Below are 23,743 nucleotides of genomic sequence, written 5' to 3'. Positions count from 1 at the left end.
GAAATTTCAGGGTGTAATATATCCTAATTACATTTAATACAAGCGCCTTGTTCTTGCTATTGCAGATAAATGATGCCATGGCTGAATGTATAGTTTGAGTCATTCTACATTTTTGACAAAATGAAATGTTGCTTCTATGTCTTGTCCGCTGTTGTGGCCAAGTTGATGACTGACTGTGTCCAGCCTAAGTTTTTGCCTTTGTGATTTTGATTTTTTCCCCATTTTGTTTTTTCATGAGAATTCTTTTAACTCTTCAAGTTTATTTATTTAACAAACCTGCATTTCACTTGTAGATCATGCACTTCATATTTTTCCTGAAATGAGCTCTTTCTTTTAATTGTCGTAACATATAAATGACATATAATTTACATTTTCAAGTTCAATAGTGAGTGAAGTCACTCAGTCATGTCTGACTCTTTGTGACCCCATGGACTGTAGCCTATCAGGCTCCTCCGTCCATGGGATTTTCCAGGCAAGAGTGCTGGAGTGGGTTGCCATTTCCTCCTCCAGGGGATCTTCCTGACCCAGGAATCGATCCCGGGTCTCCCACATTGCGGGGCAGACGCTTTACCGTCTGAGCCACCAGAGCTAAGTATATTTACATTGTTGTGGAACAGATCTTCAGATCTCCCTTTGTCTTACAAAACTGAAACTCTCTGCCTATTAAAAAACATCTCCTCATCCTCTCCCTCCCCAGCCCCTGGCAACCACTATTCTACACACTGTCTCTATGAATTTGACTCCTCTAGGTACCTCATATATGTGGAATCACAAAATATTTGTCTTTTTGTTACAAGCTTATTTCGCTTAGCATAATGTCCTCAGGGTTCTGGAGAAGGAAATGGCAACCCACTCCAGTACTCATGCCTGGAAAATTCCATGGATGGAGAAGCCTGGTGGGCTGCAGTCCATGGGGTCACAAAGAGTTGGACACGACTGAGCGACTTCACTTCACTTCCTCAGGGTTCACCCATGTTATATTATGTGCCAGAATTTCCTTAAGGCTGAATAATATTCCACTGTATGCATTTAAAGTACTGCATTTTGTTTATCCATGGATTTGCCCATGGACATTTGAGTTGCTTTCACCATTTTCTCTATTATTGTGAATAACACTGCCATGGACATGGGTGTTCGGATATCTCTTTGAGACCCTGCTTTCAATTATTTTGGGTGTATATACCCAGCAGTGGAACTGTGGGCTTAAAAGAATTCTATGTTTAATGTTTTAAGAAACTGCCATTCTGATTTCTACAGCAGCTGAACTACTTTGCATTCCCATGAGCAATACACAAAGGTTCCAATTTCCCCACAACCTTGCTTATTTTGTTAGCAACAAATCTAAGTGATGCGAAGTGTTCTTATCACTGGAGAAGGCAATGGCAGCCCACTCCAGTGCTCTTGCCTGGAAAATCCCATGGATGGAGGAGCCTGGTAGGCTGCAGCCCATGGGGTCGCTAAGAGTCGGACACGACTGAGCGACTTCACTTTCACTTTTTACTTTCATGCATTGGAGAAGGACATGGCAACCCACTCCAGTATTCTTGCCTAGAGAATCCCAGGGACGGGGGAGCCTGATGGGCTGCCGTCTATGGGGTCGCACAGAGTCGGACACGACTGAAGTGACTTAGCAGCAGCAGCAGTAGCAATAGTTCTTATCGCACTGTGGTTTTGATTTGCATTTCCCTAGCAATTAGTGCTGTTGACTGTCTTGTCAGGTGTTTTTTTTGACCATTTGAATGTTTCTGGAGGAATGTTTATTCAAGTCTTACTTTTTAGTTCAGTTGTTTGATTTTCTTCTTGTTGAGTTTCTTTATATACTCTGGATATCAATTCCTTTTTAGATATATGATTTACAAATATTTTATCCCATTCCATGGATTGTCTTTTCATTCTCAATTGTGTTTTTTGCACAGGAGTTTTAAATTTTGATTTAGTGCATTTTATCTTTTTTTTCTCTGTGTTCTTTAAGCTTAAGAACTTAATGTCTTTTAGGAAAAGCTTACTTTTATTGTTAAATAACGTATGTTCTATTTGTTCTTTCTGGATGTACCAATTCTTCTTCTATTGAATCTGTATTTTCTCTATTCCACAGCCATAATTTCTAATCATTCTAGTAACTATTATATTGAAGCATGTGTGATTTTTCTCAAACTTGTCTTCCGTGGCATCAACTTGGTCTTCTATAGTGGCACTTCTGCCTGTGGTAGTTTTAAATACATTTTTAGTTTCAACAGTTTTATTTTTTTATTTTTTATTTTTTTTTAATCAATGTTATAAAGAGTTAAACAGCTATATGAGGATTTCTAAGAAAAAGGAGTTCTTTTCTCCCTTCCCGCCTTTTCTCTTCCCCATAACTACCGTTTTCAGTTGATTTAGTTGCTTCATTGGGTATTTGCGTTGCATCACTAAGATTTATCCTTGTACTATTGGATATGTCAGTTTCAAGTATTGATAGACATCCCTGTGGAAGATGTGTTGCACGCCTACTCCCCTCCTAAACCTCTCCATCCTAATACCTTAGGTTGTGTTTCTGATCATGTCAGTTTTCAGTGTTAATGTTATTATGACCTTGATAATATCATTCACAGCTGAGCCATCTAGAAGTCTGTGAATCCTTTGCTTCTTCTGTAAATTCTTCATTCTCTTTTAAATTTTCATTTTTCTTCTTATGTGTGCTTACTTCTTCTGTGTGCTGGTTATTCTGTTCTATATGCTTAGGATTCTATGTGCTCTTTCAATCCCAAGCTGTCAGTTCTAGAAATCTCTCAACATACTCAGGCAGTCTGTGCAGTCCACCTTGCAATCTCGCAATGTCCTTTCACAAGCAGGCCAGGAATTCCCTTTATTTTTCTCCTGAATTGACCTTTTGTTCCTGTATCTCGCGCCTTCATTTTGACCAGTTTCCTCCCTACTTTGCGAAGGACATCCTGCAATGAGACTGTCAATGGTAAATCACTTTCTTCATTGTCCATTGTCTTCCAGCTTCTAGGTTGCTGTTGAGAAATGCAGACTTTCTGATTCCTCATCCTTTGTCCATGAGCTCCCCCTATCACTTTCTGATCAGTTACAAGAATTTTTTAAAAATCTTTTGTGTTTAAAAAAAATCATGATGATGTGCTTAAAGTGGGCGTATTAAAATTGATAGAAGTGGGCATGTAGGTTATCAGTGGACCTTACAAGTCAACAAACTTAGGACTTGGCACTTTAGGAAATGTTTTGATTTTGTTACTTGATCGCCCCCACCCACCCTTACACCGCCCACTCCTCTCCATTTCCTTTTGTTTTTCCCCCTTTAATTCTGGAATTGCTTTTGTTTGGCTGTTAGATCTCCTGGACTAGTCCTCCAGCTTTCTCATTCTTAACTGTTCTGTTTTCCTTCAGTTTGTCTTTTGGTTCTACATTTTGGGGAAGTTTCTTAACTTTGTATTCCAGTGCTGCTCCTGCATTTCCAGTTACTGGTTTTTAAGTCTCCTGTTTTTGTTTGAATGGGCGCAGCATCTTCTTCCTGATGTAACTGTTGTTAAGATCTTTTCATCTACCCAGATTCCAGAGAAGACTCTTCCAGTCTTAGCCTTTAGATACAAGGCTGGTTTCAGATGCTTAAGGTAAATAAATAGATAAATACTGAGCAAGACAAGCTATAGCCCTGACCTTCCTCTTGTTCATCTTGCTCATCCAGGTTTGAGGTTGAGAGTTTCTTGTCTAGTTTCTGCTGGACTAGAGAGTATAGAGCTCTCTGAAGAAGGATACATGAAATCTGAAATATTTTGCTCCCTGATCTAACTGGCTCTATTTATGTGTTATTTGGAGGATAAATGTATCCATTCCTGGTTTCAGCATTGATGACGTCTTTCCTCCTTTGGTACTTTATGTTCATCTACTTATTTGGGGAATGGAAGCTTTGAAATCTTTAGTCATGTAGGCCCCACCCAAGCTGTGGTTTATCTTCTCCTTCACTAATACCATTTTCTGCTTTTTCATTCTGTTTTCTACTTTATTGACTGCCTTCATTCAGGTCCGTAATTCATAATTTTTTGGTTAATGTTGACTCATGTCTGATCTCATATTTTCCTAAAGTTACCTTTTATGTTGTATACCTATTTCTTAAGTAAATATTTGCTCTAACTCTAGAGTCTCCCTTCTCTTGAGATGAACAATATTTTTCATTTGCCTGGTGGATATGAATTTTTCTGTGTCTTATCCTTAGAGAGGGAAGTCTGTGTGTATTCAGTATCGGGTATAGCCCTGTATTCTTTTAAGGGGCTGAGATGAGTCATTATTTGACTTAAGTCCAGATGAAGGAAAAAGGTTAGATTTATAGTAGATAAATTTGCCAAGTTAGAAATTCATCTTCCTATGAGGCCTAGGAAAAGAGCCAGCATCAGCTCCAGAAGTAATCAAAGGGAACAGTTGCCTCAGAACCAGAGACTTTTTAAAAAGGTATTTGGTGTTGCACTCAGTAATTAGAAAGATCATTGTCATTTGGCATGGCTGCCCATATCAGAAGCCAGCTGGTAGTGCTTTTTTCCCACATATTTTCTGGGCCAGTCATTATGGGTACATGTAAATTAGGAGTAAATACAGCCAGAGATTACTTGCTCAGTCAGAGCCAGGAACCCCTTTTAAGGAGCTGAATATATTTTAAATGTACTCCAATGCTCCGTGGCTTAGTTCACTCCAGCCCTCATCCTTCTTAACAGGGAGCATCATTGTGAGTCTATTGGGGTCTCATTTACTTATTTTCTGTCCATGTAATTATAGTTTCACATGAAAGCAATGTTGAGCTTTAAATGTTCTCCAACCTTCCATGTTGATTCTTGCCAGTATATATTTCTGAAAGTTTGAGCAATAGGTAGGATCCATCTGTGGTTTCTAGGATTGAGTCAGGATATTTCCTTTTCTTATATTCAGTTGGTTATTTTCTGTTAATCTAGCACAGAACCATGAGCCTATGCGGCTTTCTTACTTGTAGATTGTATTTTATCTAAACATTTTTTATAAAATATTTTTTTAAATTGAAATATAGCTGATTTACAATGTCTCAGTATTAGGTGTACAACAAAGTGATTCAGTTAGACATACATATGTATCTGGTTTTTTTCTGATTCTTTTCCCTTGTGAGTTTTTACAAAATATTGAATGTAGTTCCCTGTGCCATATAGTAGGTCCTTGTTGACTATATAATGTGTTGGTGTGTGTGTGTGTGTGTGTGCGCGTGTGTGTGTGCGTGTGTGTGCGCGTGTGTGCGCGTGCGTGTGTGTGTGCGTGCGTGTGTGCGTGCATGTGTGTGTGTGCGTGTGTGTGCGTGCATGTGTGTGTGCTGCGTGTGTGTGTGTGCGCGTGCGTGTGTGTATATGTCAATTTTGAGCTATGGGGAGGGACTTTGAGGTAATTCGTAGCCAGGGACTGGAGAATGAGTGAACAGGCATGTGAGTCGGTGACAGAGCTCCTGTTCTGCTAGTGGCAGTAGGTGTGGTTTTGTGGTTTTGAGAAGGATGATGGAGATTGGAAGTCATGCCTAGAATGGAACATGGGGGCAACGAGGAAGGAAGAGAAGGGAAAAGAGTGATGGCCAAGGGTACCTGGGGTTAACGGAGCCAACTCACCCTGCTTTGTGGTTTCCTGTTATCAAGAGCTCAAAGGACAGAGAGAGGTAGGCTGAGGGCTGGTTAGAAGAACTTCAGGACAGGTATCTAAATACTGGGAAGAGTTCAAAGAGGGATGAGTTTTTTTTTTTTTTTTTTAAATTCTGTGCAGCTCTGCAGTTGGCAGTCTGGGGCTCTGAGAAAGCAGGAGACAGTATGTCAAGGTAATCTGGCGTACTTGGCCAGAGACTGCCTGGCATCATTGCCTAGGAGATTGTCTTTGGTGTCATCACATCTCTTCCCCCATGATTTGCACAGTTTTGTAAGTTGAGCAGTACATAGGTTTCATGAATGTAATTTTAAGACGTTGCTTCCCAAGAGAGCTATTTTATACTCTTTGAGGTGGTATTGCTTAACTCTTACCTTTTCAGTTAATTAACCATACTCCATCTTATAAAGGGCTTCTCACAGTGTAAGAACAGGTTCAACATACACTTTTATGAATCTTCTAGTGTTATACACTATTAGCCCAGAAATGAAAATCTCTTCATCTGGAAAAAGAAAAGGTTCAGCAAAAGCATCTAAACTCGATATGTCTTCGATGCTTTAGGGGAAGACAGTTAATGTTTTGTCTTGATATTCTTCAAAAAGGAAACTAACAATCTGTATTGTCTACTGTGTAGCTCAGGGATGTGTCACATAAATCAAAACTAGGGGTACGTCATTAACATTTTTATGTGGATGAGAGCAGGGTTTGGGGAAATAGGTACTCTGCAGGATGTCTGGCTTACATCTTGCTTCCTTCAGAACTTTCTGAAATTTTTGGTTAGGAAACCTCCAAGCTCTTTATCTTGGTTAATTTTTGTTCACTTGGAAGGTTCATCCATGGAAAGGCCCTGTGGTGGGTCCCGGTTCAAGTCTCAGCTCTGTCGTTTCCTAGCCTCATGACAAGCCTCAAGTTTCTTATCTATGAAATGAGTTGACAATATCTACCTCAAATTGTACGTGAAATGACTGCACCTTTGCTCAGCATCTAGTAGGTGTTCATTAAATCCCAGGCTCCTACCCTTTCCCCTTTTACTATCAGCAGTGATGCCATATAGCATTTGTTACACGCATTTCTTTATCCTTTTTCTGACTGTAGGCTGGGAACCCAGCATTCACATTTTGGGCAACTCTTTGTACTCTGAATATGGAAAATATTTTAAGGCCATATTGCTTAATGATGTAACTCAGCAGAAATGATATTGGACCCACATGAATATTTAAGAATAGAATCTCACTCACCTTCCGTATTTCTTTTTGGTTATCATGCTGTTCATACATTCATAGAACAAGATGGTGTGAACTGTAAATATGTGAGAAGGAAAAAAGGGGGAAAAAGAAGGGGCAGCACAAAATGATGCCAGGAATAAGTTCAGTACAAAACAGCGCACCGTGGGGCTCTATACTCTCCCAGGGTGGGGTCGGCTTTCCGACAGCCCTCACAGAAGAGGAGAGGCCCTCTGTGGATGTGTGCCTTCCTCCTGGGCTATTTATTTAACTTCACAGTGTGATGAACAGCAGATCTTTCCCCCCTACAGCTGGGGACTGAAGAGAACATCACTGTTGTCTCAGGGTAGCTATGGAATTTTGTGTGGATCATTAGACCAAAACGTCTTGGCAGCTTGACTTTTGTTAATAAAAAATAGTCACTGATAGAATGTTAGAGGAGGAAGGTAGAAAGGTACCACAATTCTGAATAATGGAAACCTAAAGTGATTAAAACTGTAGTATGAAGGATAATACACGAAGACAGGATAAAAATCAGGCTAGCAAGTTCAAAGAAGTTGCTGCCAAACCTAGATTGTTTCTTAGGAAACAGTTCTTCTGAGGTTATGCGACTTGCCCAGCATCATTCAGCTAATAGAGAATAGTGCCAGAGGATTTGCAGAGACTTGGCTTAGATATCCAACTCCACTGTTACTAACTGCTCAAGATTACTGACTTGGATTTTTGTGATCCTGGTTCGTGACTTTTACTGTTAAGAAGAGTATCATTTCCCAATAGTATGAAAGTGTTCTCGTGTCATTTTGCATGCTGGGGAAACCAGAAAGTGTATTTACAGACAAATGCTGCCTTTCTGAGGCAGGGGTAGGCTCAGTTTTATTCATTATGCCCTTAGTTCACTATGGATGTTCCATAAATAACATTTTGAGTAAAAGAAAGGATATTGTTAGGTGGTATGAAAGCAACCTAAAAGTGAAAAATTGTCTTTAGAATGAAAGTATTTTCTTAACGTCTTTTTTAAAAATTATTTTTATTGAAGGATAATTTACAGAATTTTGTTGTTTTCTGTCACACTTCAACATGAGTCAGCCGTAGGCACACATACTTTCCCTCCCTTTTGAACCTCCCTCCCATCTTAAGGTCTTAAAATGAAAAATCGTCCCCCTCTGTAGATTGAGATGTAGAAATAAGTCACATCCATCTAGCAGCCTCCAAAATGTTGAGAGGAACTGAGAAATGGACTCTTCCTCACACCGGTGGAAGTTTGATTTACAAAGCCCCCTCCCCCACTGCCCATCCAAATAACTTCTTCTTGGGACCCACCCCTTTAACGTTGGGGTATCTTGCCTTTCTTTAATTCTGAAAATGGTAACAAGTTCCCTAAGGAAATATAAATATGGAATGCATTCACTTAAATCTCATCTGGGACTGGGACTTGGTGCTCTAGGACTGATTCTCTATGGAACAGAATATGATTCCACTCATCTCTCTTCATCAGCCCTCAGGTTTTCAACTGCTAGTGGGCAGGGTTGAACTGGGTGGGTCTCTAAGACACTTGAACTTCCCTGGTGGCTCAGACGGTAATGCATTTGTCTACAATGCAGGAGACCCGGGTTCGATCCCTGGGTTGGGAAGATCCCCTGGAGATGGAAATGGCAGCCCACTCCAGTATTCTTGCCTGGAAAATCCCATGGATGGCTGGTAGGCTACTGTCCGTGGGGTCACAAACAGTTGGACACGACTGAGCGACTTCACTTCACTTCTAAGACACTTGATACTGTTATTCTGTTTGCTCTTTGCCTATATACTGAACACTCTTAATTGTGAGTTACTCAGTTTCTTATTTAAGGACAAGATGGCCCTTCCCCCTTCCTTCTCTCCCCGTCTTCACAACTTGAAATCACCTGCTGCAAACATCTGGCTCGCATGCCAAATTGGCTTTAGGTTTATGAAAATGTATCAGCTTAACATGGTACAGAAATCCTGGCACTGCGATGTTAGCTGCTCTGTAAGATGCTCCTTCCTGGGTTCCTCTTTGCATTAAGCTGGTGAGATAGGGTTTTTGTTTGTTTGTTTATGTTCGCTGCCCATGGCCAAAGGTGCTTCAGTCCCCTGTGCCAGTCCTCTGAGGCTAAAGTGGGTTTTCCCATCCTTTTCCAGGTCCACAGTGCTCCTAGCATGACCACGATCTGATCAGCAGCCAGGAGAATCTGACTCCCTTGCCGTGGACCTTAGTGCTGGGGCCTGGTCACCGCCCACGACTCCGGAGCTGCCATGGCTGCTGCCTCTACGTCCTCCCCAGTCGTTTCACAGCCCCAGGTACGTGATGCAGACACACACAGGTCTGGGCTAATCATAGGTTTGTTGAATGCTTCAGCTGAGTTTTAGAACCTGTGTTTGACTCTGGAGATCACACGTGTCTCCTCTGAGTTCTCGTTTGATGGCGATTTGGATGAGTGTTTTCTGAGGGAGGCGCTTGTTTTCAGCACCTAGGGTGGCTGGCTGCTACTGGAGGGATCCAACTCCAAATCAAGACAGTCAGTAGCAGATCCCCCTGTTGGCTTTTTTAGGGTGTATCTCAGAACTGATCTAATCTTATAACAAGTTTTCTGAATGTTGTCTTGGTGTCCTCCTCCGGTAATGATGATTATTTTACCTTGACCTGTTCTAGTAACTTTGAGAAGAAAATGCAGTTCCAGAAACTTCTGAACCACAGTAATGTGAGTTACTTTTACTGTCCAGAGAAGAACAGTCACACATCAGGAACACTGTTTTCACTGTTTTACAATCTGATCTATTGAAATACTAACTGAACCCTTTCAGTTTCAGGAGGTAGCATGGTGCAGTGGGGAAACAGACTTTGGAGTCATTAGACGTGTGTTCACATCTCAATTATTGGATAAAGGGCCTTAGTCATGCTGACCTCACTCAACTTCCATGTCTTCTCATGTAGTTATCCCTCACAGCATGGTTATAGGGATTAAAGGAGAGGATCTGTGCAAAGCACAGATCAGCGAGTGTGATTTCCCAAATGCTCCTCTTTCACTGTCTTCTCCTCCTTTTATTTTTTGGCTGTACTGCACACATGTGGGATCTTAGTTCCCTGACCAAGGATTGAATCTGTTTCCCTTGCATTAGAAGCATGAAATTTTAATCACTGGACCACCAGGGAAGTCTCTTCTCTTCCGTTTAGACTGTGACCTCCGATCATATTCATGAGAATCACTTTTAGGGCCAAGGTGGAAGAAAAAAGCATGCTTTTGAGAAAGAGTCATATTGATTGAAATTTGAATCTTTATGATACAAAATACTTTTCTACACCTTTGTTTTCTTTGAATCATTTGCAGGCTACTAAATTTTGTATATGTTTCTTTATTTAATTGAATAAAAATTTTATATGATATAGGAGCCTTCATAAGGAAATGAAGATCTGAAGAAAGAAAACTACTTATTTTTATGCTGGGATATATATATATATATATATTTGGTCTGATTTCTAAAAAAAGGTTTTTTTAATTGAAATTTAGTAGATTTACATTTTGTATTAGTTTCAATTGTACAGCCAAGTGATTCATATATATATATACATAATCTTTTCTCATATTCCTTTCCCTTAGAGGTTATTACAAAATATTGAGCATAGTTCCTTGTGCTATAGAGTAGGCCCCTGTTGCGTTTATTTTAGGTAGGGGTGTGTGTGTCTGTGTGTGTGCAAAGAAAGGGAGGGAGGGAGAAAGAAGGAAAAGGAGCTTTTCTACTTTATTTACTGTAAATGTTTTTCTTCTTCTCTAAAAGACTCGGGGCTTTATCACATGGGTGTAGTCATTGCTGCTCCTGAGCATTATAAAGTTTGCAGTGTCATTTCCCAGAATGCTTCGTGTTACCACCATCATATGTATTTCTCTTTCTGGTAAACGGATCATTGCCTTTTCAACACTTCATTTACTTTGGGTGTTTGAGTTCCATTCCCTTCAATAGTGTTCTTGGTACCCGAGAGACGTGGTAAATGGGTGAAAAGATTTAGTGTCTGTTACCTAAGGTCACCATTTCAAAGTCCACTGGAGCTGTTCCCTTGCAGTGACTATTCTTAGCCTTTTGTGGAGTAAGTTAGGCCCTGATACAGGTTTCCTGGACAGGACATTTCAGCACCCTAGTCTTGCTGCTCTCATTTGTCAGCATTCCCAACAGCGTCGTCTTATCTACACATCTTTGCTCTTACACAAGCTACTATCAGCCAGTGAGTGATATAAATATTTTTAAATGACTCATTTAATGAAAATGTTTAGCACCACCGTGTGTAGAAAGAGGTCATATTTAACATAAACATGTGAGGAAATGTGTATTCTTGTAAAGTCTCTGTGGGGAAGTAAATTGGTCCAGTCACTCTGGAAGGTAATTTGACAGTATCTGTTAAAATTATAGACCTTCGCACATCCCCTGTTCCCATCTAGATACTTATGTTAGAAAAACATGATTCCAAGAATATGTGCAGGGAGATATTCCCTGAAACATTAGTTGAAGACCAAGCAGTAGAAAACTTTCTAATAGTCAATAGTAGAGGGACTTAATAATGTCAGTCATGTTGATATGATTTAAATACAGCAGTTAAATGAGGATATCTGTCTATCTCAACACAGCACTGTCTCCTCAAGATATCTAATGGAGGGAAAAGAAAGCAAGATGCAGAATAATACTTACAGGAAAATATAATTAAAACTGTAAAACAAGACCATATGTCCTTAGGGATAAACATATGGTACATTAATATAAATGCATATAGTGAAAAGTCTGTAATACACATTGTCCACAAGAACGAAATTGCCCCCAAGAGGGCAAAAAATGGACCTTGGGAGATGAAAAATCCCTCCAGAGCTTAACCCTGTCTGATGAAAACCTATTCCTAAGTACTTAATTTCTCCTTAGGGAGAACTTGAATTTAATTAAAATTTCTTCCTTGAGAGTCGCCAATAGAAAAAAAAAAAAAAAAGGGAAACGCTGGTCTAGAAGGATGCACAAGACTCTGCAGTCACACTGCCTCAATTCCAGTCCTGGTTCCAGCGTTTACTAACTGAGCCCATGGTGGGAGGGGAGAAAAAAGTATTCACTCTGTCAGTGCCTCCATTTTGTCATCTGGAAAATGAGCATCGTCATATAAAAGCCAAATCCGTAGGGTGGTTTTAAGGTGGAAATGAGGTCATGTGTGTAGAATTTAGAAGAATATTTAATATATTTCTCGGTACATCTCAGTGTTGTTCACCAAGCACTGTGGCAGGCCTGAGGATGCAAGATAAAGACAGCCTTTGCCCTGTCAGAGTTTAGAAATGTAATGGGAAATACCCAGATAAAGAAACCAAAAATTAGAGTGCTGTGTCACAAATGCTATCACACGGGAAGCATGGGTGCTCTTTGGGGTAAAGTGGAATGATGTGTAGGATTAGGGAAGATGTCTCAAAGGGACACTACCAGGCTAGGAGCTTATGAATGAATGTAAGTTACTCTGGTAAGGGAGAGGACATAGCCTGTGTGAATGTCAAGTGTCCTAAGGTGGGAGAGCTCACAGCTTTTGGTCATAGTAAAGTGGGGTGTGAGGGTGTGAGCAGTGATGTCTGGAGCCAGCTGTCCCAGCTCACAAGATCTGACGTTTCAGCTTTCAAAGGAACTTCGTAAGCTGATTGACTTCATGTTTGTGGCTTGAAATCAGCCAGGGTGAAGTATTTACACCCAGTGGAAATTGGCAAACACAGGCCCTGGTACCTAACCAGCCCATTGTTAAGTACTGATCAGCATACTTCAGGTTGTAGAAAAGATAGGTGGGTTGGGTTACAGAGTTGGAGAAGATTTTGCAGGGCTTTGGAAGCCACATGAAGATTTTTAACGTTAATCTCAAGGAAACTTATGTAGCTCATGAGTCTTAGACCTGGGTTCAAACCTTACTTTTGACAATTGTGCTGAACTAATTTATTAATGAATCACAACCAGGGAAGTGAGTTCCATGATTCTCACACAGCCTCTGATAGTTGGGGAAACTCAAGCCCCTTGGAAGGAGTCAGCTGTAAGTTGAGGTGTTAGGTCACAGAGAGAAGCAGCTTACCCTTCTGGAGAGACGCAGATCAGTGGGTCACTTGGTTCCCAGGATCCTCTCATCCATGAGGAACCTCATGATTGTTTGTCAGTCCTTCCCATGTAATTTGTGCAGTCAGCTTTTAATCCAAGGCTGATTTGCCCTTGCCCCCAAGCTTGTATTCATGTATTCTCTATTATCAAGTTTTCCCCAGGTTCAGAGAAGGTAAAAGCAATTTAAATACAGATCTCCTTAGGCAAGGCGTAATAAGCCATTCACTCAATCAGCTTTGCCTGGTATTGTCTGGCACATCAACTCGAATTCTTTCAGGGTGAATTCAGGGACCTGTGCAGAGATAAACCCACATTCAAGTGTGAAAGGCCTGACAGTCCTTTCTTAAGACAAAAACAATTGAAAAAAAAAAGCTTTCAGTTTTGTTACTCTCTATTCACTTGGTAACAAAGAGCATTTTTCTAATCAAGGCTGCCTAATACTAGATATAAACTAATTAATATGAACAAAATAGCTGGTGATTGTTTCCAACAATAATAGGGAAGAAAGCTTTCATTGTCACTCATGCTGGAATTGCTGTTTAGTCAGTGAAAGATACGCCTGGTGCTTTGAAGTGGGACAAGTTTGTATTCCTGCTTGACTCCTGCCCAGACTGTTAGATGGATTTTTGTTTGCTCAGGCTGAGAAGGACAGCACCTCGTTCTGAAGCTGGATGGATACCCAGGCGAAACCAGACTAGCAGCAGCAGGCGGACTGTGTGCGTAGCTGCTTTATGTTGAATAGTTCAGCTAGTTCAGAATAAAGAGTTCCTGAAGGAAGCTCTGGAGATGTCTGCAGACAGGAGCATGCTCATGCTTTGGTTAAATTAATGAACGTGCTCCTGCCCTGCAGGGATGGGAGGATGGAGGGGATGGAGGTAGAAGGGGTAAGCAAAAAGCTTGCCACTCTTAATGACCATTTTCTGTATCTAGAACTCTATTAGCAGAACTTTAATGGTGGTTCATCTCTTTACTGTGGGTGGAGTATGGATTAAAAGCTTTATTTTACTTTTTTTTTAAATTTTACTTTTGAATGGAAGGGTCAATAGTTCAATCCGTGTATGGGTGGTTCAGTCTTTCTCAAACCCAGGTGTTATAGACGAGAAGAGGTGTTTGAGAATTTTGAAGGCGTTCAAATCTCAGAACCATGATTCCAGCAAGGAAGGAATATTTGCCATCAGTATTTTACAAGGTATTCTGTCTCATTTGCTAAGTGGCTGTCTTGGTTTTAAGACAAGGAAACAAAGATATTTTGATCCCTTCAAATGATTTCCAATAAATTTCATTAAAAACATGAATTTGGGTAGATGCTCAATGTTTTCAAAATATTTGTTCCCCTAGTTCCTACCCAGTGCTCTAAGTTAACTAACAAGTAGGTATCTGCTTGGTGTCTGTTGGAAGACAGGTATTTTTGAACATCATTACTAATAGGTTTTTAGGGGTTTTATTTCTGATATTAGAGAGTGGATAATTTTAGATTAAAGCAGTTGAATGCTGTGTTCAACGGGTTGTGTCTTTTGAGACTGAAAGAATTCCGTTTTTTGGGAATTTTGTATTATGCAGTTTTAAAATATCACACACACACATACACAAAATCAAAATAATAGAGTGAATCCCAGGATAGCCATCACTGAGATCCAATTATTATTAGCATTTGGCCAGACTTGATTCATTTTCTCTCATTTTGGGGGAATTAAATATTTTAAAGCAAATCCTTGGCATCCTGTTGTTTTATCTCATATTCATACATCAATATACATCTCTAAGAAAGAACTCACTTATATTGCCACAGTCCCATTCCTCCAGAGAGTAAAATTAAAAACAAGTTTAAAAATCATTTTCTATTCAGCTATGTTCAGAATTTCCCAATTGCTTTTCTCAGAAGTGTTTTTGCAATTGGGGGGTAAAGAGTTATCTTTTAAAAACATTGATTAGATTAGTTTACTCTTCTGCCTGAAACTATCCAATGACTTTTTAAGGTTTACAAAGGGAATTGTTTCAGTGACTAAATTATCAGTCCCGAAAGTAAAGGATCATGGTTATCTTGACAGCGCTTTCTTGTGGACTACAGTGTGAACAGTTTCTTGCAGTATGAGGTGTGTTTCCAGTGCCACACAAAGAAGACATAACGTGATCTGACTTCACCAAACATGGAATTGAGAAACCAGAATGCATAGGATTAGACCCAGGTGAATTTTGGTTCAAATCTAGGTTTAAATCTCTTTCAATATAGATCTAGCTTCAGCTATTTTTTTTTTTTAATCTCTAGAATAATAGACACTGCTCACAGATTTAAATGGCAAAGTATGTTAGATGCTTTCTACAGTATCAGCATCTTTTAACAGACCACTGGCATATATAATGTTAGTTCCTTCCTTTTCCCCCATAATTATTCTGGGAGTTTTTTTTTTTTTTTTTCTTTTTTTTTTTAACAGGGAGAGAGTGGCTACCTCTACATATGGTCTGTGTGTATGACGCACTTATGTAATATGCCAGAAGATCCATCACAGGAAAGCCAAGTTAGATAAACACTCTATGGAAAACGCCAATGTATTGCCAGGAATAAATGCATGTGGAGATAAACACTGAGATTTCTGACTTACTCCATCTTGAACCATGTTTCTGTTAGAAGTTAAATTTGTTCTCATATTGCAATTTGAATTCATCTCTGCCCCCTTTTGTGTTTATAAACACAGATAAAGTTTGAGAGGATATCTTATTTCACAATCTGAGGGCATGTTTGGAGTTTTCAGTTCATAAGACAAAATTGTACTGGGATACCTAGGGTAAACCACAAATGAGACATTAATATTTGTTTCTCTTTCTAATACATCCTTTCTAATTGCTTTAGTCTTTAATGATTAATGGAGTCAATTCTTTATCCTTCAAAGGGGTGAGGCTTCCTCCCTCTTACGACCCATGATGGTGCTCTTAGCCAATGTTCCTTTTTACTCTCCTAGCTGTCTCCAGTTATTTTTCTTTGAACTTTAGTTATAGCTATTCCATGAATATACGCTAAGGTGGGATAACACCCTGCTGTTTTCACCAGCTGGGGAGATGGTAATCATAGGGTCTGGGGATTTATGTCTTTGGAGAACTGTATCTCACTGTCATAAGACCGTCATTTACAAATTCCACCTTCATTTGCCGCATGATGGTACTGCCATTTGGTAATCACACAGCATCCTGTGAAGAACTGCCAGTGAGTTAGACTTAAGTCCATTTTGTAAATGATTATCCTAGACAGGCTCAGGCTGGGAGGGAAGTGAGAAGCAGTTGTTACCTGTTCCTTAGTATCAAATAAAATATTTCTGAAAGGGCCATGAAGGAGATGAATTCCTGAAAGGTGAGATTAGCTATCAAGCAACTTTCAAAGATTCAGGCAACCTTCGGGAGCCAGAGTTCCTGTCCTGTAGGAAGAGGAGTAGGGTGTGCTGTTATTGTTCAGTCGCTCAGTCCTATCTGACTCTTTGCAACGCCATGCAGCACACCAGGCTTCCCTGTCCTCCACCTTCTCCCAGGGTTTGTTCAGACTAATGTCGATTGAATTGATGATGCCATCCAATCATCCCATCCTCTCTTGTACCCTTCTCCTCATGCCATCAATCTTTCCCAGCATCAGGATCTTTTCCAGTGAGTCGGCTCTTCGCATCAGGTGACCAAAGTCTTGGAGCTTCAGCTTAAGCATCAGTTCTTTGAATGAATATTCAGGATTGACTACTTTGATCTTGCTGTCCAAGGGACTCTCAAGAGTCTTCTCCAATACCACAGTTCAAAAGCATCATTTCTTTGGCACTCAGTCGTCTTTATGGTCCAACTCTCAAACATCTGTACGTCACTACTGGAAGAACCATAGCTTGGTCTATATAGATCTTTGTCCGCAAAGTGATGTTTCTGCTTTTTAATACACTGTCTAGGTTTATCATAGCTTTTCTTCCAAGGAGCAAGAATCTTTCAATTTCATGGCTGTAGTCACTGTCCACCGTGATTTTGGAGCCCAAGAAAATAAAGTCTGTCACTGTTCACATTTTTCCCCTTATCTATTTGCCATGAAATGATGGGACCCAATGCCATGATCTCAGTTTTTTGAATGTTGATTTTCAAGCCAACTTTTTCATTCTCCTCTTTCGCTTTCATCAAGAGGCTCTATAGTTCCTCTTTGCTTTCTGCCATTAAGGTGGTGTCATCTACATATCTGAGGTTATTGATATTTCTTCCAGCAGTCTTGATTACAGCTTGTGATTCATCCAGCCGTGCATTTCTCATGGTGTACTCTGCATAGAAATTAAATAAGCAGGGTGACAATATACAGCCTTGAGGTACTCCTTTCCCAGTTTTGAACCAGTCTATTGTTCCATGTCCGGTTCTAACTGTTGCTTCTTGACCTGCATACAGGTTATGCAGGAGGCAGGTAAGGTGGTGTGATATTCCCATCTCTTTAAGAATTTCCCACAGTTTGTTGTAATCACAAAAAGTCTTTGGAGTAATCAGTGAAGAAAAAGTAGATGTTTTTCTGGAATTCCCTTGCTTTTTCGATGATCCAGCGGATGTTGGCAATTTAATCTCTGGTTCCTCTGCCTTTTCTAATCCAGCTTGTACATCTGGAAGTTCTTGGTTCACATACTGTTGAAGCCTAGCTTGAAGGATTTTGAGCATTACCTGGCTGACATGTGAAATGAGTGCAATTATGTGGTAGTTTGAACATTCTTTGGTATTGCCCTTCAACATTGGAACAAAACTGACCTTTTCCACTCCTGTGGCCACTGCTGAGCTTTCCAAATTTACATATTGAGTGCAGCACTTTCAAAGCATCATCTTTTAGGATTTGAAAGAGCTCAGCTGGAATTCCATCACCTCCACTAGCTTTGTTCATAGTGATGCTTCCTGAGGCCCTCTTGACTTTGCACTCCAGGATGTCTGGTTCTAGGTGAGTGATCACACCATCATGGTTTTCTGGGTCGTAACATCTTTTTTGTACAGTTCTGTGTGTTCTTGCTACCTTCTCTTAATATCTTCTGCTTCTGTTAGGTCCATACCATTCCTGTCCTTTATCGAGCCCCTCTTTGCATGAAATGCTCCCTTGGTGTCTCTAATTTTCTTGAAGAGATCTCTAGTCTTTCCCATTCTGTTGTTTTCCTCTATTTCTGCATTGATCATTTAGGAAGGCTTTCTTATCTCTCTTACTATTCTTTGGAATTCTGTATTCAGATGGATATATCTTTCTTTTTCTCTTTTGCCTTTAGCTTCTGTTCTTTCTCAGCTATTTGTAAGACCTCTTCAGACAACCATTTTGCCTTTTTTGCATTTCTTTTCCTTGGGAATGGTCTTTATCCCTGCCTCCTGTACCATGTCAGGAACCTCTGTCCACAGTTCTTCAGGCACTCTGTCTATCAGATCTGATCCCTTGACTCTATTTGTCACTTCCACTGTATAATTGTAAGGGATTTAATTTATGTAATACCTGAATGGTCTAGTGGTTTTCCCTACTTTCTTCGATATAAGTCTGAATTTTCCAAGAAGGAGTTCATGATATCATGATATCTTGCTTGGTATCTCTAATTTTCTTGAAGAGATCTCTGTCCCATTCTTTTGTTTTTCTCTATTTCTGTGCATTGTTCACTTCAGAAGTCTTTCTTATCTCTCCTTGCTATTCTTTGGAACTCTGCATTCAGTTGGGTATACCTTGTGGTTGTTGGTAGACAAGATAGCTGCCTGATTTAAAAGAATCTGTACTGAGATGAGCTTCCACCAGCCAGCAGAAGGAGGTTTGAAGCTTTACTTGAAGCCTGGAAACATGAGTCATTGATCTGGATTCAGGTTTGAGCCCCAACTCCAAAGGCTTTGCATGCTCTAAAACTCTGTTTAGTATTACCTTAATTATGGTTGATCAGGTTACTGAAGTCACCTGGGAAAACAGGAGGGGAGGGCTGTATTAGAGCCACACAGCCTATATTATAGGTGGAAATCCAACTCTGTATTGGTGGAGAAAGACAAGACAGGAAGAGTAAGGTGGTGAATAATAGGGAGTCTGTGAGACTGTAGTCCTAGTTACCCCAAGATGTAACTCAAATGATGTATCAGGAATGTACATTTATTCTTATGAGAATGCTTTTTGCATGATTTTTTTTCCTGAAAAATATTTTTTAAATTGCATTAAATATTTAAAATGTTAGAAGCTGCCTTTTTTGAGCCTCACATCTTATTGCTTTCCTCTAAGCTAGTCACTCTATGGACGGAGGTTCGTGACATTGTCCAGGAGACAGGGAGCAAGACCATCCCCAAGAAAAAGAAAAGCAAAAAACCAAAATGGCTGTCTGAGGAGGGCTTATAAATAGCTGTGAAAAGAAGAGAGGCCAAAAGCAAAGGAGAAAAGGAAAGATATACCCATTTATTTGAATACAGAGTAGATAAGAAAGCATTCCTCAGCGATCAGTACAAAGAAATAGAGGAAAACAATAGAATGGGAAAGACTAGAGATCTCTTCAAGCAAATTAGAAACACCAAGGGAACATTTCAAGCAAAGATGGGCTCGATAAAGGACAGAAATGGTATGGATTAACAGAAGCAGAAGATATTAAGAAGAGGTGGCAAGAATACACAGAAACTGTACAAAAAAGATCTTCACGATACAGATAATCATGATAGTGTGATCACTCATCTAGAGCCAGACATCCTGGAATGTGAAGACAAGTGAGCCTTAGGAAGCATCACTATGAACAAAGCTCATGGAGGCGATGAAATTCCAATTGAGCTATTTCAGATCCTAAAAGATGAGCTGTGAAAGTGCTACACTCAATATGCCAGCAAATTTGGAAAACTCAGCAGTGGCCACAGGACTGGAAAAGGTCAGTTTTCATTACAATCCCAAAGAAAGGCAATGCCAAAGAATGCTCAAACTACCGCACAATTGAACTCATTTCACATGCTAGGAAAGTAATGCTCAAAATTCTCCAAACCATGCTTCAACAGTATATGAACCAAGAACTTCCAGATGTTCAAGCTGGTTTTAGAAAAGGCACAGGAACCAGAGATCAAATTGCCAACATCCGCTGGATCATTGAAAAAGCAAGAAAATTCCAGAAAAACATCTATTCCTGCCTTATTGACTATGCCAAAGCCTTTGACTGTGTGGATCACAATCAACTGTGGAAAATTCTGAAAGAGATGGGAATACCAGATCACCAGACCTGCCTCTTAAGGAATCTGTATGCAGGTCAGGAAGCAACAGTTAGAACTGGATATGGAATGACAGACTGGTTCCAAATAGGTAAGTACGTCAAAACTGTGTATTTTCACCCTGCTTATTTAACTTATATGCAGAGTACATCATGAGAAATGCTTGGCTGGAAGAAGCACAAGCTGGAATCAAGATTTCCAGGAGAAATATCAATAATCTCAGATATGCAGATGACACCACCCTTATGGCAGAATGTGAAGAGGAACTAAAAAGCCTCTTGATGAAAGTGAAAGAAGAGAGTGAAAAAGTTGGCTTAAAGCTCAACATTCAGAAAACTAAGATCATGGCATCTGGTCCTATCACTTCATGGGAAATAAATGGAGAAACAGTGGAAACAGTGCCAGACTTTATGTTTTGGGGCTCCAAAATCATTGCAGATGGTGACTGCAGCCATGAAATTAAAAGACACTTACTCCTTGGAAGGAAAGTTATGACCAACCTAGATAGCATATTAAAAAGCAGAGATACTCCTTTGCCAACAAAGGTCTGTCTAGTCAAGGCTATGGTTTTTCCAGTGGTCATGTATGGATGTGAGAGTTGGACTGTGAAGAAGGCTGAGCGCCGAAGAATTGATGCTTTTGAACTGTGGTGTTGGAAAAGACTCTTGAGAGTCCCTTGGACTGCAAGGAGATCCAACCAGTCCATCCTAAAGGAGATCAGTCCTGGGTGTTCATTGGAAAGCTGAAGCTGAAACTCCAATACTTTGGCCACCTCATGCAAAGTGTTGACTCACTGGAAAAGCCCCTGATGCTGGGAGGGATTAGGGACAGGAGGAGAAGGGGACAACCAAGGATAGATGGCTGGATGGCATCACTGACTCGATGGACATGAGTTTGGGTGAACTCCGGGATTTGGTGATGGACAGAGAGGCCTGGTGTGCTGTGATTCATGGGGCCGCAAAGAGTCGGACACTACTGAATGACTGAACTGAACTATGGCAGAAAGCGAAGAAGAAATAAAGAGCTTCTTGATGCAAGTGAAAGAGGAGTGTGAAAAAGTTGGCTTAAAGCTCAACATTCAGAAAACTAAGGTCCTGGCTTCTGATCCTATCACTTCATGGCAAAGAGAAGAGGAAACAGTGGAAACAGTGACAGACTTTATCTTCTTGGGCTCCAAAATCACTGCAGATGGTGACTGCAGCCATGAAATTAAAAGATGCTTACTTCTTGGAAGAAAAGTTATGACCAACCTAGATAGCATATTAAGAAGCAAAGACATTACAAAGGTCTGTGTATTTATTAAGGCAATGGTTTTTCCAGTAGTCATGTGTGGATATGAGTGTTGTAACATAAAGAAAGCTGAGCACCAAAGAATTGATGCTTTTGAACTGTGATGTTGGAGAAGACTCTTGAGAGTCCCTTGGACTGCAAGGAGATCCAACCAGTCTATCCTAAAAGAAATCAATCCTGAATATTCATTGACGTTGAAACTGAAACTCCAGTACTTTGGCTACCTGATGTGAAGAGCTGACTTATTTGAAAAGACCCTGATGCTGGGAAAGATTGAAGGCAGGAGGAGAAGGGGACGACCGAAGATGAGATGGTTGGATGGCATCACCAGCTCAATGGACGTGAGTTTGAGCAGGGTCCGAGTGTTGGTGATGGTCAGAGAGGCCTGGTGTGCTGCAGTCCATGGGGTTGCCAAGAGTCAGACATGACTGAGCAACTGAACTGAAGTGAGGAAAATATTTTGTGCTTTAATAAATAAACAAATGAGCCATTATAGATAAAGTTGAGCCTCTTATACTCCTTCCCTATTCTATAACCTCCCCCATGGCTCACACCATAAATTTATACTTATCATCTCCTCCCATATATTTGTGATATATACATATGTCAGGGAAATGTTTAAACAATATATAGTATATTTCTGTAATTTTTTTTTTTTTACATTTCTAAGAATGACGTAATGCTTGTAATACTTTGCAAGTTGCTTTAGTCATCAGCATACGTAAAGCTATACTTTGTTCATTTGGCTGCTTTATAGCTTATCTTTCTGGTTACTTCACAATTTGTCCTTTCTCGGTTTGACGAATATTTTATGTTACTTCTAATATTTTTATATTAGAAAAGAGTAGCAGTGAAAATTCTTGTATATCTCTCCTCAGGCACATGTTTGAGGTTTTCTAGCATTAGAATAGTGCAATCATGTATGAATATATCTAATTTAAGAGGTTTTTGCCAAACTGTTTTGCAAAGCAGTTGTAACTAAAATTTTATTCCCACAATAACTGTATGGCAGTTTTCGTCAACTCTTGATATCTTCAGGCTTGTTAAATTTTAACCACCCAATGGAATGGTTGGTTAATTGGATCTGACTGCAGTTTTTATTTAATTTTGTCTGATTCCCTGGAAAGTAATTATCTTTTCATGTGATGTTTGGCCATTTAGCTTTCCTCTTTTATGAATTGCCTGTCCCCATTTTTGCCTATTTTACTGTTGGATTGTTTGGCTTTTCTGTTTTGATTTGTGAACTAAACCTTTATTATGTGCATTGCCAACATTTTTACTGTTCTTTAACTTTTCATTGATTAGAAAGTCTTTTGCTGGATGGAAGTTTTGAATTTTCAGTGTTTTGGTCTTGTTTAGAAAAATTCCCCTAGTTGCAAATTATAAATATATTTTTTATTTCCTTTTTTACACGTCTTTACTGAAGTTGATTTCTGTGTGTGATAGGGAAAAGACGGTTTGTTTTACTTTTATTTTTTCACACAGATGAATAGTTAATGCTGTTTTCCCCGTTAGTAGGTAAAGCCATGTCTCTTATATCAAGGTATCATGAAAGTGTGTGTTTCTGGTTCTTTCCTACGTCATTGGCTGTTCGTTTTTCTGTGCCAATGTCATGTCTTACTACTACCACTTTGAAATAAAGTGTGGCTTTCCATAGGGCGTCTAGTTCTTTGATTTCCAACTTATCTTGCGTACTCTGGCTCTTTTGTACTTCTGCAGCAGTATTCAGAGAGTCTGTCAAGCTTCGTGAAAAACCCTTTCGGGTTTTCATTTTATTGCACTGGATTTATATATTACTGTTTTGGAAAACTGACATCTGAACATCTTTCTCTGCCCATGAAATGCTATGTCTTCAATTATTTAGGTTTCCTTGTAAGCTTTTGAATATTTAGACTTATTCCTAGAATCAATAAGCCTTTTTTTATTATCTGTTGTCCTTGAAATAATAATTAAAAATTTTTTGTGATATTTCTATATGAACATAGTTAATTCATGTGGCTTGATATTTAATTCAACAAATTTGCTAAACCCTGTTAATACAGTTTGTTTATAGATTATCTTGTATTTTATATGTAAATAATTAATCATTTGTGATAAAGAGTTAAGTTTTTCTTTTCCAGTTTTTTTTTTTTTTGGTTTTGTTTTGGCTATAATCACTAACACATGCTAAAGGCAACTGGTGGTTGAATTAGCTTTGTTTTGTTTCTTAAAACAGAATTTAATATTTCCATCAAATATGACAATTGCCATACATATACCTTTTACCAAGTTAAGGAAGTCTCCTTCTAACCCTAGATTGGCAGGTTATC

The 23,743-nt window shown here is 39.6% G+C and overlaps 1 protein-coding gene across 4 annotated transcripts in view; it reads left to right on the top strand.

The window, feature by feature from the left end:
• LPAR1 (lysophosphatidic acid receptor 1) overlaps nucleotides 1-23,743 on the top strand; it is a 165,100-nt gene that overhangs the window by 64,986 nt on the left and 76,371 nt on the right. For all 4 annotated transcript variants that reach the window (XM_018052587.1, XM_018052585.1, XM_018052588.1 and 1 more), the window contains exon 2: nucleotides 9,018-9,176. In XM_018052587.1, coding sequence (XP_017908076.1) covers nucleotides 9,132-9,176 — 45 coding nt within the window. In that variant the 5' untranslated portion in view covers nucleotides 9,018-9,131. The remainder of the gene's footprint in view (nucleotides 1-9,017; nucleotides 9,177-23,743) is intronic.

The sequence above is a fragment of the Capra hircus genome, chromosome 8 (assembly GCF_001704415.2).
Source record: "Capra hircus breed San Clemente chromosome 8, ASM170441v1, whole genome shotgun sequence".
Classification (NCBI taxonomy): domain Eukaryota; kingdom Metazoa; phylum Chordata; class Mammalia; order Artiodactyla; family Bovidae; genus Capra; species Capra hircus.
Note: the sequence above shows the minus strand (reverse complement) of the source record. Positions and strands in the feature narration are given on the sequence as shown.